The sequence below is a fragment of the Silurus meridionalis genome, chromosome 4 (assembly GCF_014805685.1).
Source record: "Silurus meridionalis isolate SWU-2019-XX chromosome 4, ASM1480568v1, whole genome shotgun sequence".
NCBI classification, from domain to species: Eukaryota; Metazoa; Chordata; class Actinopteri; order Siluriformes; family Siluridae; genus Silurus; species Silurus meridionalis.
In genome coordinates, this window is record NC_060887.1 from 24,869,021 (window position 1) to 24,882,763 (window position 13,743).

The 13,743-nt window shown below is 37.9% G+C and overlaps 3 protein-coding genes across 3 annotated transcripts; 1 reads left to right on the forward strand and 2 right to left on the reverse strand.

Moving 5' to 3' along the window:
• Positions 1 to 257: 257 nt before the first annotated feature.
• Positions 258 to 3,627, reverse strand: gpn2 (GPN-loop GTPase 2). Its single transcript, XM_046847424.1, has 5 exons — positions 2,541 to 3,627; positions 2,280 to 2,436; positions 980 to 1,140; positions 620 to 750; positions 258 to 355 (listed from the first exon to the last, which is right to left on the reverse strand). Exons 1-5 carry the CDS (start codon positions 2,961 to 2,963, stop codon positions 283 to 285), a joined length of 945 nt encoding a protein of 314 aa, XP_046703380.1. The 5' UTR covers positions 2,964 to 3,627; the 3' UTR covers positions 258 to 282.
• Positions 3,628 to 4,886: 1,259 nt separating this feature from the next.
• Positions 4,887 to 9,427, reverse strand: snip1 (Smad nuclear interacting protein). Its single transcript, XM_046846156.1, has 4 exons — positions 9,118 to 9,427; positions 8,829 to 8,949; positions 7,126 to 7,670; positions 4,887 to 6,258 (listed from the first exon to the last, which is right to left on the reverse strand). Exons 1-4 carry the CDS (start codon positions 9,276 to 9,278, stop codon positions 5,997 to 5,999), a joined length of 1,089 nt encoding a protein of 362 aa, XP_046702112.1. The 5' UTR covers positions 9,279 to 9,427; the 3' UTR covers positions 4,887 to 5,996.
• A 1,581-nt stretch (positions 9,428 to 11,008) lies between these two features.
• LOC124383924 (axonemal dynein light intermediate polypeptide 1-like) lies at positions 11,009 to 13,334 on the forward strand. Its single transcript, XM_046846308.1, has 6 exons — positions 11,009 to 11,197; positions 12,033 to 12,163; positions 12,236 to 12,405; positions 12,635 to 12,813; positions 12,899 to 13,063; positions 13,148 to 13,334. Exons 1-6 carry the CDS (start codon positions 11,111 to 11,113, stop codon positions 13,181 to 13,183), a joined length of 768 nt encoding a protein of 255 aa, XP_046702264.1. The 5' UTR covers positions 11,009 to 11,110; the 3' UTR covers positions 13,184 to 13,334.
• The last annotated feature ends 409 nt before the right edge of the window (positions 13,335 to 13,743 follow it).

Below are 13,743 nucleotides of genomic sequence, written 5' to 3' on the forward strand. Positions count from 1 at the left end.
TATGTTTGTCTTATTCAAGTTAATGTAGATTTAATGCAAAAATATTTGATACAATATTAAAAATTCAGTTTACATGGGAAAGATTCCTTATATCTAAATGTACTTATAAATAAAATAATGTTATTCTTGCTTATTCATCATTCTGAAAATGTTCAATGTAGATGCTCACAGTGTGCTATTTCATACAAGTGTTAATCGGTTTGCATACTACAATAAAGCTCATCTTAAAGTTTAAAGAAAAGATCATCAATACCAAGTCATTACAGTCAGCATTTATTACAATTACAAATCCATGATCTCGTCTTCCAAAGTCTTTTTGCTGGTTTCCACATATCTCTCTTGTACTCCAAGAGCTCTGGAATAAAAAATATTAAGGAAATCTATTTCACCCACATTAATAAATAAATATTTCAAAGACAGAATAGATTTAACCACTAAAATCCAACCAGTTACAGAAACAGGAATATGAAGCAGTGGAGAATTGATGGTTGGATTTATCCTTTAATTATATCTGTCACTTATGATATATCGATCTGCCAAATTAATAAAGGTTATTTATTCAAAAAAATGACAAAAAAAAAAAAAAAAAGAAACAGGACATCGGATTAAATAAGGATACAAGTTAAATTGAAAATCTGCACCAACTGCAGCTGACATCATGGCCTGGAGATTTCTTTCCTCCAAGTCACCAAAGCAGTAGCCATTGGCCTTGTCCACTGTACGAAGGACCTGCATCATGCTCTCCTTGTCCTGTAGGAAAAGTATAAGGAAATGCAGTAGGGAAAAGTAATTGACATCTGATACTTGTTTGTACTTAGTGATAGAGAGTGTGTGAGAGAGAGAGAGAGAGAGAGAGAGAGTGAGTGAGTGAGTGGTGAGTGAGTGAGTGGTGGTGAGTGAGTGAGTGAGTGAGTGAGTGAGAGAGAGAGAGAGAGAGAGAGAGAGAGAGAGAGAGAGAGAGAACTAACTGAGAACTAACCTGCACATTCAAAGGAACAAAGGACACAAGGCCATAATCCTGTATCACCTCAGCCAACTTCTCATTCAGACGGTGGAATTTTTTAAAGAATGGGTCTGTGGCTAAATGTTCCACCAGGTATGACAGGTCCATAACCTCCGTGTAAAAATCAAGATTGAAAGCTTTGAAAGACAATACCACATGAATGAACAGATATCAGAAAAGGGTTGTTGTTCTGTAGTTTAAATTTGACTTGGTATCCCTTTGGATCCAAAATAGCATCGTTATTGCTAAAGGTAATTTACAAATTTACAGCATGGGGCCTTTTTACGATATTACATTTGGTTAAAGATGGTGAAAGGGGGGTTTTAAAGAGCCTTTAAAAAATTCATCATGCTGTACATTTTTGACTATTCTATTATATAATCAGCAATGTTGGACATGCAAAACACAATATCACAATGAAACGTTTATCATGTAGGACAGGATTTTTTTGCAGCCAGATACACTTCATTAGTGTGTATTTTTTATATATATATATAAAGAGTAGTACTGTGAAATAGTTTATATATATATATATATATATATATATATATATATATATATATATATATATATATATATATATAAACTATTTCACAGTACTACTCTGCACAAATGGTGTATTATAATCAAATTATTAAAATATTGGACTCATTGATTAAATGTGTGCAATAAGATTTTGTTTTTATTTCCGACCCATTGAGCTTTTTATCCCTTTATTTTCCAACAACAAGTTATATACCTACCTATTTTTGAGGGCGTATCTAAATTAAGACTGATACATTTTGCATTTATAGCATTTAGCAGATGCCCTCATCTGGAGTGACGTACAGAAGTGCGTTAAAGTCTTATTCAGTGAATAAACCAACACTGGTTCACTAGGTTGCAAACTTAGGATTCCATAAACCTAAATTATGTTGGATGGAATTATACTATATATAATTATAAAAGACAAACAGGCAAAATAAGTAGTTAACTCAGTACTAGTTTAAATGTTTCAGGAAGAAGTAGGTCTTCACCTATAGTTTGAAGACAGTGACTCAGCTGTTTGGACATGCAAGAGTAGTTTATTCCAAAACCTTGGTGTCCTGATGTATGCCTACCCCTTCACCTGATATTAAATGTTGGTGGGGTGTTTATTTACACGCACACACACACACACACACACACACACACACACACACGCGCACACACACACATGCGCACACACACACTCATTGATCTCTGTGCAGCTTGAAACCACTTTGATGAGAACCACTAATTCAGAGAAGCTACTCACCCAGCTTTCCATACTGCTCAATAAGATCCATCTTCGAGAGAATGTTGACATGAGGCAGTTCCACCTGAAGCATGGTAGACAGCGAGGTGCACAGCACAGAAATGAACTTGGCTGGATCGGCACAGTAATGAGAGTCCACCAGATGCACTGCGGTCATCTAGAACCATGAACGAAAATCCAACACAACACAAAAGAACAGGATGTCATAACTCTTACACACAACATTAAGTAGATCTGCCATACTCACATTTCATTACTCACCCTGAAATTCCACTTTGATAGCTGCCCAAATATATTTCGCACTGACCCATGATGAGTGTAGAGCTCCACCTGACCAGGGCAGTCAAAAAGGATGTAGCAGTCATGGTACTGCTTGAGTTTAGCCTCTAACCAGTCTAAATTGGCCTCTAAATACTCCATGCAATAGATGAGGCCACCGTTTGGGCCTAGTTTCATCCCCTCCATCACATCTTCAAGCGTGACTAGTTCAGCAATGTCCACTGCACACTGATATGGCAGACCCTCGTTTGCAGGATCCAGGTTAACCACCACTACTTTGCGCCCGACTTGGCTGAGAAAGTCCTGCATGCCTCTGCAGTAGGTGGTTTTACCTGAGCCAGGTGGCCCAATAACGACCTGGCCAAAGCGCAGAGAAGCCTGCTGAGCTCCAGTGCACGTGCTCATGACAGCCTTAACAACACAAACAAATACAAACAAACACAAACCCACCCAGAGCTCTCACCAAACTAATGCGTTACATTCAAGCGCTCCATGAGATACAAATGCACAATAAAACAAGAGGTTTTGCATTTTATACAAAAATAAAAAGGTATAAATAGAAATCCAACGTGTCACTGCACTACTATTTACACTCAAATCCCTGTACCCTGATCTCCTCTACTGTCAAAACTGCACATGAATTCAACAAGCACTCAGCGATTACACCGCATTACAAACAGATACGTCCTGCAAAACAAATAACAAGCAACATCATGGTATTAAACAAACCATTAGAAAGTAAATAAAAAAGTTACGTTACACGGCACGTTACAGCGTTTTAAAAACTCCCCTACAACCTGAAGACCGGCAATGCAACGACTATCATATCCGGGTCATGGTAAACACTTTCAAAATAAAAGTCTCTATTTAAAGGATTCGTAAGGATGATAGCCACGCAGATGCCATTTTAGAAGATAAACCAGCATATATTTGTATAAATACTAATAGTAAGCATGGTTTTCCTTGCTAGTTACTGCGCCGAAACACTGTTTCTTAATCACCACTACCGTATCTGCAAGTTATGTATTCCTTCTTATATGTCATTCGGCTGCTCCTATTAGGGGTCGCCACAGCAGATCAACCGTCTCATCACTCTGTCCTCTAAATTTGCCTCTTTCAACTACCTGCATGTCTTCCCTCACCACTTCCATAAACCTCTTCCTTGGCCTTCCTCTTTTCCTCCTCCCTGGGAGTTCCATCTTCAGCATTCTACTGATATACCCCACGTCCCTCCTCTGCACATGTCCAAACCATCTCAATCTCGTTTCCCTCACCTTGTCTCCAAAACGTCCCCCATGTGTGGTCCCTCTAACAATCTAATTTCTAATCCTGTCCATCCTCGTCACTCGCAATGAAAATTGCAGCATCTTCAACTGTAATTCTGCTACCTCCATCTCCACCTCCTGTCTTTTACTCAATGCCACTGTCTTAAAACCATACAACATCGCAGGTTTTACCAGTCCTATAAACTTTCTTTTTACTCTTGCAGATACTCTTCTATCTCAAATCACTCCTGCCACTCTTCTCCACCCCTGCACTCTTTTCTTCACCTCTCTAACACACTCTCTATTACTCTGTACAGTTTACCCCCTGTACATAAACTCCACTTCATCACCTATACTTCTTGCAGCCACACCACTCCACTCCACTCCCTCTCATTCACATGCATGTTCTCCTACTGACTTTCGTTCCTCTTTTTTTCAGCTTGTACCTCCACCTCAGCAGCTCATCTCAACCTGCTCCCTACTCTCACCATCATTTCTTTAAAAGAAAATACTGGAAATCAAGATTAAAGGGTTCGAAAAGCTGATACCACATGAATGAACAGGCATCGGAGATGAGTTGTTGCACTTTAGTTAAACTTAACTTGGTATCCCTTTGTATCCAGGATAGTAAGGTTGGCAAAAATAATCTATCAGCAGATAGAAATAGTCTATCAGTGGGTGGGTATTTTAGACCAGTCTGAATTTTTCACCAGTGATTATTGTGGAACTGGTATCTTTCCATAGTTCCATGAGACAGGGTGAACAGTACAGGTGATTATACAACTAAAAGATGGAACAAAATTGTAAAGAGTAGCTAATACAAGAAACCATGATCGTGTATTATATATACACACTATACAACATGTGCCAATGACATTTTAAAAAACTTACATAATTCAATAAGAGTGGATAATATAATCATAATTGGAATTAAATTGCATATCCCTTTCTTATTGTGCCAAATTTAAAATGTTTGTCTGCTTTACATGGATATAAAACATTGATTAATTTTCTGTTGTTTAAAACATATCAACAAATATTCTAATAATGAAAGACAAAGTGCTTAGAATTTTATGCCAGTTATAATTTTGATACGTAAACATCATACGATGGTGAAATCTTATTTGTCGATTACTTTTGGACATCAAAATATTCTTACAAAAATACTTCCCATGTGGCAAATCACAAGAACCTAAAACTTAACACCAATGACATGATCTATGAATTTCAGTGACAATATAGTGGTATGTTCAGGTGGGTTACAAAAACTCTGTATCTGATCTAAGTATTGCTTCATAATTCTAATAATTGAATATATGCAATAGTAATGATTTCCTAAATATGTTTAAAAAACGTAAAAAGTCTTAATAATACACCATATTTTAACATACAGTAGAGTTTATGTGCATCCACTGCACTAATATGTATACAACCCCAATCAGTTCACCCCAACAAAATCAGAATAATGCAGAAGTGGAAATATAAATACCTGGAAAATCTCAGTGAGAATTCAGCACAACCCTCAGTGCCTGTTGGTGGTTGTAAGACAATGTTGGCACATTTTGCTTTTTTAAATTAGAAATAAAGAAAAGAAAAAAAAAAAAACATTATATCCAGTTTTTATTTTACAATACAAAGCCTCTAAAACACAAAACACGTATGGAATATTTTGCAACTCAATAAAAAAAAAATTCAAAAAAGATTATTACCATGAGTAGAACAATAATGAATATAATGTCATCATTATGCTAAAGAAAAGTCTTCAAACTAGAAAAAACATTTCTCATGACTAAGAATTACAAACTAAAATAAACCGACGATATTCAAGATATTTACAGAATCTAGATGCTCTTGACAACAAATTATCCAAAAAATATAGATTTTGATCTGGCGTTGAGCACTTGGGATAAAGGGACAACCCTGGGCAGTACCAGACAACACAATGCCATCTGATATGATGCTAATGCTGTCCACCTGAGAATAGATTTATACAGAAAGCAGGCAGGCCAAAGCCCATCAGTGTATTTCTCGATAAACCTCATTTAGACATAATAGTCACATCAAAACCATAAAACCAGGCAACATTTTGCTCTATCAAAGCGATCGAGACTGTACAGTCGGATCTCTTTGTAGAAGTCTATTAAAACAAGCCCTTTGGTAAACTGAGCAGTGACTATTCATCAACGCCTTCGTCCTCGTCATCCTCCTCCTCCCTCTTAGCATCGACCTCTGCCGTGTCGGAAAACTCATGCAGGAGCACATACTCGCGGCTGCTGAAGCCGAATTTCAGCACATCCTTCTCTTTGAGTTCATAGTAGCGCTGTGCTTCTATACGCTGGTTGTTCAGAAAAGTACCGTTGCCTGAACCAAGGTCAATAATGTAGGGCTTCACTCTCCTGCCTGTGGTGCCATCTGCTCGTGTAAACTCCACTAATCTGTGATGACAAACAGAATTCAAATACACATTAGATTAGTGACTTTACAGTTTAGTGCTCTGTTGTTAGCACAGTAGTTATTTTTAGATAACAGACTTGTTCTTCATTCTTCTCTGGACATTAGCATCCTAAACCTGCCACTGCACATTCTGACTTTTTTTGTCAGAGCTCAAATACACATGTTTGAATGTCAACTGCGACTCACGCCTCTGATCAAACATCCATCTAATATCACATCATCTTACCTTTAAGAGTAAATCTATTATTAGTAAACAAAATTACATTTTTTTTTAAATTAAATTCTTATATCATATTTCAAGTGACCCTAGAATTTCTTTTTAATATATTAAGGGACACTTAACTGGCCATCCCTAAATTCCTGTTTCACTGAATTACTGGGCTGATTACTCAGTTATTCATCAGCATTGAAAAGATTAAAGACACAAATCAAATAATACACTAGTGCGTTTACCTTCATCAATCAAGTGATGGCAATAAAAATTTCTGTGTTAACAATGGATATGGGTCTAAGAAGGCTTTATCCTTCTCAGATAAAATGCTCTGTACTCTTTATTTCAGGAAGCATTAAGGCTTATGTTGGCAATGAACGGTTGCACAGTGTACCAAATGCAGGGTTGCCAATAAATGTGACAAGGACTCTTCGATTTGGTTTAATTAAAGCAGCGATTTTTAAAGTGTGGGGTGCACTCCCCTAGTGGGGAGTAAAGAAATGACAGATGGATTTATATAATATTTGTCTTCTCATTAATCCTCATTTTTTATTTTCTCTATTTAAAATAAAGTTCATATATCAGGACACTGTTCTAATAAAAACAATAAATGTAAATTTTATGTATTATTCCCCACCTGTACTGGAATACAGCATGCTGTTTGGAACAGGAGGGATGATCAATAGGTATGTCAGCTATCTTCCTTTGCCTTCCAAGCAGATAAGCACTCTGCCTGTGGATGTACATTACAGGAAGTGGCTCGTCATTTTTGAAGGGATACAATCGCCATCGTCTTTTAGGGATTCTGGCCTCAGGAGGCTCGTTATACTTAATAACCACACCTCTGTACGTGTTGGTATCTTCCACCAGAGCACCTGACAGTTCAAAGTTGGGCTTTTCTTTCTCGGCAGCAGGGGCCTCAGTCTCTTCCTCTTCACCGCCAAAGGCTTGTGTCTCATCTCCATCAGTTGCCTCCAGCCTCTGACGGTTCTCTCGACGACGCTCGTTCTGTTGCTCCCTTTCTGCTTGCTGCTTCTGGTACAGATTTGCTTCCCGTTCTCGAGACCGGTCTCTGTGCCGCTCCTGGCCTCTTTCACGGTCTCGTTGGTGATGCCGCTGTTCTTCTCGTTTTGCTCTCTGCTCATGAAACCTATTTACTCTTTCATTATGGTCCTCTTTTTCCTGTACACAATGGTAACATTATTAGTTAATAAGCCTATTTAAAAATATGAGAACAGCCATTACCTATAGACCATTTCAAGGATGTAAACAATAACAAAAGAGTTGTGATGATACTGCACATGTCTGGCCCTAAAGCATTTCAGGTGGCACAATTTTTTAAAGCACAGAGCGGTCAAAACAAAATGACTAACACATACTTTTTAAGTTAAGCTAAAATAATACAGTTAAGATATTTATACAAGCTAATACAAATAGATGATAATATGGAATAAAAGGACTCCTTAAATCAGACACTGAGGCGGCAACTTTTTACTCAGAACATTAAACGTTTAAGGTTATAAATAAAGTACATCAACTTTAAATAAGATCTGGAGATAATTAAATGAAACCAGTCTGTGTGGGGGTTGTGAGAGTGCAAAGGGAGAGAGATGAGATGCATTTTATAATCCGCTATGGCTTATGTATGAGCCATTTCTGTACATCTTAATGATGTCCACACATCTTTGCACTGTTATAGCCTTTATATTTATTCACTGTACATATGCTTAAATATATATTACATGCTGTAAATATGCTACATATTTATCTGCACTTTTGCTACATTTTGCACTTCTGGTAGATGCCAAACTGCATTTCGTTGCTGTGTACCTGTACAATGCAATGACAATAAAGTCTATCTATCTATCTATCTATCTATCTATCTATCTATCTATCTATCTATCTATCTTCTAGTCGATATCACTCCAAGTAACTACTTGCGTTTTGTTTTTCACGAATGTAAACACTTTAATTTGACAGCATGTTAGTTCCTGGTCTAAAAGAGCATGTACAACATGGTCCTAGATCTAATTTGGACATAGCAAGAATAAACAAACTTTCGCAATATCACTGAGTAAATGTTATCTAATGTTGAGAATGCCCGCGTTAGCTAACCGGAAACGTTCAAGGACCAAAGACGTTATTTCCTCACGAATGGCCTTTAAAATGGTCTATAAATACAGCATTGAATTTAGTTTACACAATAACAATTGGTGTCTTAACTAGTCTTGCAGTAGTTTAAGTAGTCCTGTATAGGAGTGATTACATGTAATAAAAAATTAAAATAAATACACAGTGTCGTGACGATATATAATGATGTGAATTGTATTGTAAATGTACCCGCTTTATCCTATGATCAGCTCCGTGGGGTGGACTCCGACTCCTCCCGCTGTCTCGGGCTGGTCTGTCCCCGTGCCGTCCCGGTAAGCGGTCTCTTTCTCCAGGCGATCTGTCTCTTTCCCTGGCGGGCGATCAAAACAAACAAACAAAAAACAGCAAGGATTCGCGTCAAGGTGGTTGCTACAAGTGGCACACTAGCTGTTAAGACTGTGGCGATTGCGTGTATTAATCCACTAAAATAAAAGAGCAAAGTGGAAAAGAAAGCGCAATGAAGTAGTCAGTCACGCACCTGTGCTCCCGTCTTCTCGCCGGAGGACTCGCACTGCTGCGGTCTGAACCCGAACTCGAGCGCCGCGATCTCGGAGGCCTGGTGGGACTCACTTTTTCCTGTTTAATCTTCATCTTGCCGTCGCGAACAGGAGACCTTTTGTCTTTTCTCCTGTGATCCATCACGATCAGCGACTGGTTACGAACGACAACCTCGATATTAACAGATACTCACAGTAATACTAATACCAGAAAATGTACGTTCTAAATGCAGCATGTTAAAAGAACACTTTCAGTGAACACTTCCGGTTTTGTTGTGTACGTCTTCAACATGCTTCCCCTCAGACCTCAAGAAGGACTTTAGTTCCGTTTTGTCGGTACCTTTACCCCCACCTGGTGGTAGAGGTGAGAATTGTGCACTACAAAGCTGCCAATAATTGGGAATAGCAGCAATACAGCGGACTTTTCCCGGGTATGAACAAAAAGACAGGAAGCGAAACTGAAGGTATCAGAGTTGAAGATGAAGATACTGCGATTTTCATTGGGAGTGACGATTGTACCGACTCGATTGCTGGTGTTGCTGTTTTGCACAAGATTTTGTGTATATGTTTACAAGTAAACTCTTGTTTACATCTCTTTTTGCACATTGTACTGTATAACAGTAATCTTATACTCCAGTACTCATGTTAGTTCTCTCTCTCCAGTGTTTTGTATTGTTGAAAGATTTATGATCACACTCTTGATGTCACCCAAATGAGGATGGGTTCCCCTTTTGAGTCTGGTTCCTCTCAGGGTTTCTTCCTCATTACATCTAATGGAGTTTTTCCTTGCCACAGTCACCATGGCTGCTCATCAGGGATAAATACACACCATTCACCTTAACTGTTGATTTCTGTAAAGCTGCTTTGAGACCTGTTGTGAAAAGCACTATAGAAATAAACTTGAGTTGACTTACGTGACTTCGTTCATTTTAATTCAGTATTTATTTTTTATGCAAAATAATTTAACTGGAAAGTAACTCGCATTATTAATGTGTAAATTTATAAAGTAATATTATTACATAACGCACGTTACTTGTAACGCGTTACCCCAACACTGTTTACCACTATAAAACAATCTAATTTACACAAATGTGTCAAGTAAATACACATTTATTCTCTTTTTTAAGGATTCACATGAGGATGATGAACTGAAATGACAGACACTCAGGATCATCAGGAAATGTGGCACCAAAAACTCTTTGAAACAAAAGACTGTTTGAAGAATAGGCTGCTTCATTAAAATAAAGGATTTTATTGTAATTTTTAGTCATTGTTTACCATAATATTGCAACCTTTATCAGAAAAAATTAATAAAATGCTGTTTTGTACTAATTCATTGTATGTTTGATGTTATGAAACAGTGCAGGAGGCTGTCCATTTTTATTTAATAGTTTAAAGTTATTTAAATATATATATATAGTGTGTTCAATACTGTTTTTCTCTCATGTATGATAACATGAGACCGAATGAGAGACTTTGACCTGCACACTCTCACTACCTCCAGCAAAAAAACAAAACACCCTCCGATGAACTGGAACAAGGTGCGCGCGCGCCCTATTCATTAATGCCGTTAACTAGTATTTCCAAATGATAACACCCATCACAATAAGAGTCCCTACAGAACACAAACCTGAAGTAACAATATCAAAATGTGTAGAAAACGGCTTAAAACTATGAAATAATAGGGTACAATGAAGTCCGTAACAGTCTGTAAAAACATAATTTTTGTATAAGATTTTGATTATTAAAATGATTTTAAGCATATTTAAGACTTTAAATATGAACACGTGATGAGAAGATCTGCGTTGACTTGAGCGGAACTCGTCAAGGCACCATGAGTTGCCGTAGTAACGGTAAACAGTAAACACGTGTGCTCTGCCAGGTGCTCTGTCAGGTGCTCTGTCAGGTCAGTAAGATCAGAGTTCCGTTAAAGATTTTACTGATTTCAACAGAAGAAGGAAAATTAATATAAAAATGTTGATGATTCCTTCTGTTGAGTCTTTGCTCAAGTATGACAATCCGGAGCTGGTCAGCAAAACCACTGACAAGAGATCTCCAAAGGTAACGATGACTAGCGCCACCTCTAATCGTTTCTAGTTTAATAGAACTGGAGAGAAATATGCTAGCTGCATTTCAATATGATACACATATTACATAATACCCAGAGGTGGAAAGTAACAAATTAAATTTATTCACGTTGATGTAATTGAGTAGTTTTTTTGCGTACTTCTACTTTCTTTAAAGTAATTTTGAAAATATATTATTGTACAGTACTTTAAATTCAGTATGTTTTGTTTTGAAGTATTGTTCAAATTTATAAATCAAACTACTGCACTAATTGATTGATTGATTGATTAATTGATTGATGGGTGGAGAACAAACACGCTAAACACACAAGAAAGTAAGATGGAGACGGATAAGTCAGACGCCAGTAGGGGCGCTGTAACGGGGTGAGGGTTAGGCAGATTTTAAGGGTCAGAACGGTTGGCTCAGCAGAACCCCACAATATCCTGTATAATTTTGGTATTTAAATGGCCTCTTCGCACTATAATCGGTGTGGAAGCACTATAATGAATACCTCAATTGAGCCAAGTTCGTGTGTGTGTCTTAACGTTTGTGAGATTTAGAAACACAGCGCTTTACAGAGCGGCTCAGAAGTTCTAATTTGTCACGCATCAGGTAGATGCAAAACGCAAGAATGGTGCAGAGAAAATCGGGATGGCAAACGGGGAAAGAAATACTTGAGAAAGTGGAGCTTCAAAGTCAATCAACAACAACAACAACAACAAGTTTAATTGCTGCTGTTAAAACCTGAGAATTGTGTTAAATTATTCATGTTAACAAACTTGTAACTTACCTCACATCACTGAAAATTTCACACGTTTCATGTCCTAAGGCTCTGAAGGCAAGTCTCCAACAGCCTGCCATCTCTGGTCCAGTTCCTCCTCCACCAAAACCCATAAGCCCTTCATTTGATGCTAGTAAGCAGCAAACAGATGAAATTCTTAATGCCCTCCTACCACCAAGGTAAGACCATTCCACTATTTCATAGTTGTCCTAACATGTGACAGTTTAAGAGTGTGTGTGAACATGTCACAGGGAATGGATGGAGAATAATCAGCTGTGGGTACAGCAGGTGTCCAGTACACCGTGCACACGGACAGACGTCATTCGTTTGCAGGAGGAACTGGACCTCAAACTGCAGCAGAAACAGGCCCGAGATACAGGCATTTGCCCTGTCCGCAGAGAACTCTACACACAGTGCTTTGGTAGGTTAAAAAAGGGTTTGGTTTAAAACAGGATTACATAATATGCATTGTGGGTAAATTATTGGTATTAAACAGCAGACTGTAAATTTTTAGCAACATTGTGGAAAAAAGTTCTGGTGTAATCGTTGATGTTGGTTTTAAACAGCTACAAAAAAAAAAAAGAATAAAACTATGGAAATAAATTCACACTGATTTTTAAAATATACTAAAGTTTTTTTTTGTAATTTAGATGAACTAATCAGACAAGTCACTATTAACTGTGCTGAGAGAGGAGTGCTGCTTCTACGAGTAAGAGATGAGATTCGGATGACCATCGATGCCTTTCAGACCCTATACGAGAGCAGTGTGGCCTTCGGGATAAGGAAAGCTCTGCAGGCTGAGCAAGGGAGGTCAGACACTGAGAAGAAGGTAGTCACTGTTGTTCATCCCCATTTCATAAACATATTATACCATCTTCATACATCTTCTGTAATTAAAATTGTAACTTGGGCAGATTGCAGAATTGGAAAGTGAGAAGATGGAACTGGAAAGACAGTTGAATGAGGAGAAAGCTAAATGTGAGGCAATTGAGAGAAGAGAAAATGAACGGCGACAGGCCGAAGAGAAGAGGTACACCGAAGAGATTCAGTTTCTCAAGAGCACCAACCAGCAAATGAAGGTTTGCCTTTTATAAGCCACACACTACATTTAAGACAAACAGCTGTGAGACACTGATATTTACATCTGGAAATACCTTTTTCAGGCGCAGTTGGATGCACTCGTCGCCCCAAAGAAATGAAGGTGTCATGTTTCATCGGATTTTAAATATAACTACATTAACGTTGCTTTGCCATGTCCATTTTATTAATAAATTTTATTGATAAGTTCTCCAGTGATAAACATTTTCAGTACTGTGGAACAACAGCATTGATAAATTAAAACCAAACGAATGTTTTTTTATCGCTTAGCTCTTTTTCCTTTATTGCCTTCAGTGGGCACTTCTCTGTTCTTATTTTTGTTCTTAACATTGTGGGTGTCATAATAACGGACGTCGACCTTCCTTGTTTTCTGTGCACGGTCGAGCCTTCTTCTCTGTGGAGATTAAAAGCCAAAGAACATATATATGTATGGTTATGATTTGTTTAGATGAAGACCAGGAACATTCTCTGTACACAAACAACATTATTAAATGCACAAATCAATTTGCGATGTCTGGGTAGATATATGAGAATGCCTGGGATCAGTGGGGTGCTGGGAGAAGAGTAGGAGAACTCAGATCAGCAGAGAGGAAGTGGAAAAAATCACAACTCAATGTAGACCTCGCATCTTACCATGCAATCCTGACCAAATTTTCTTCGG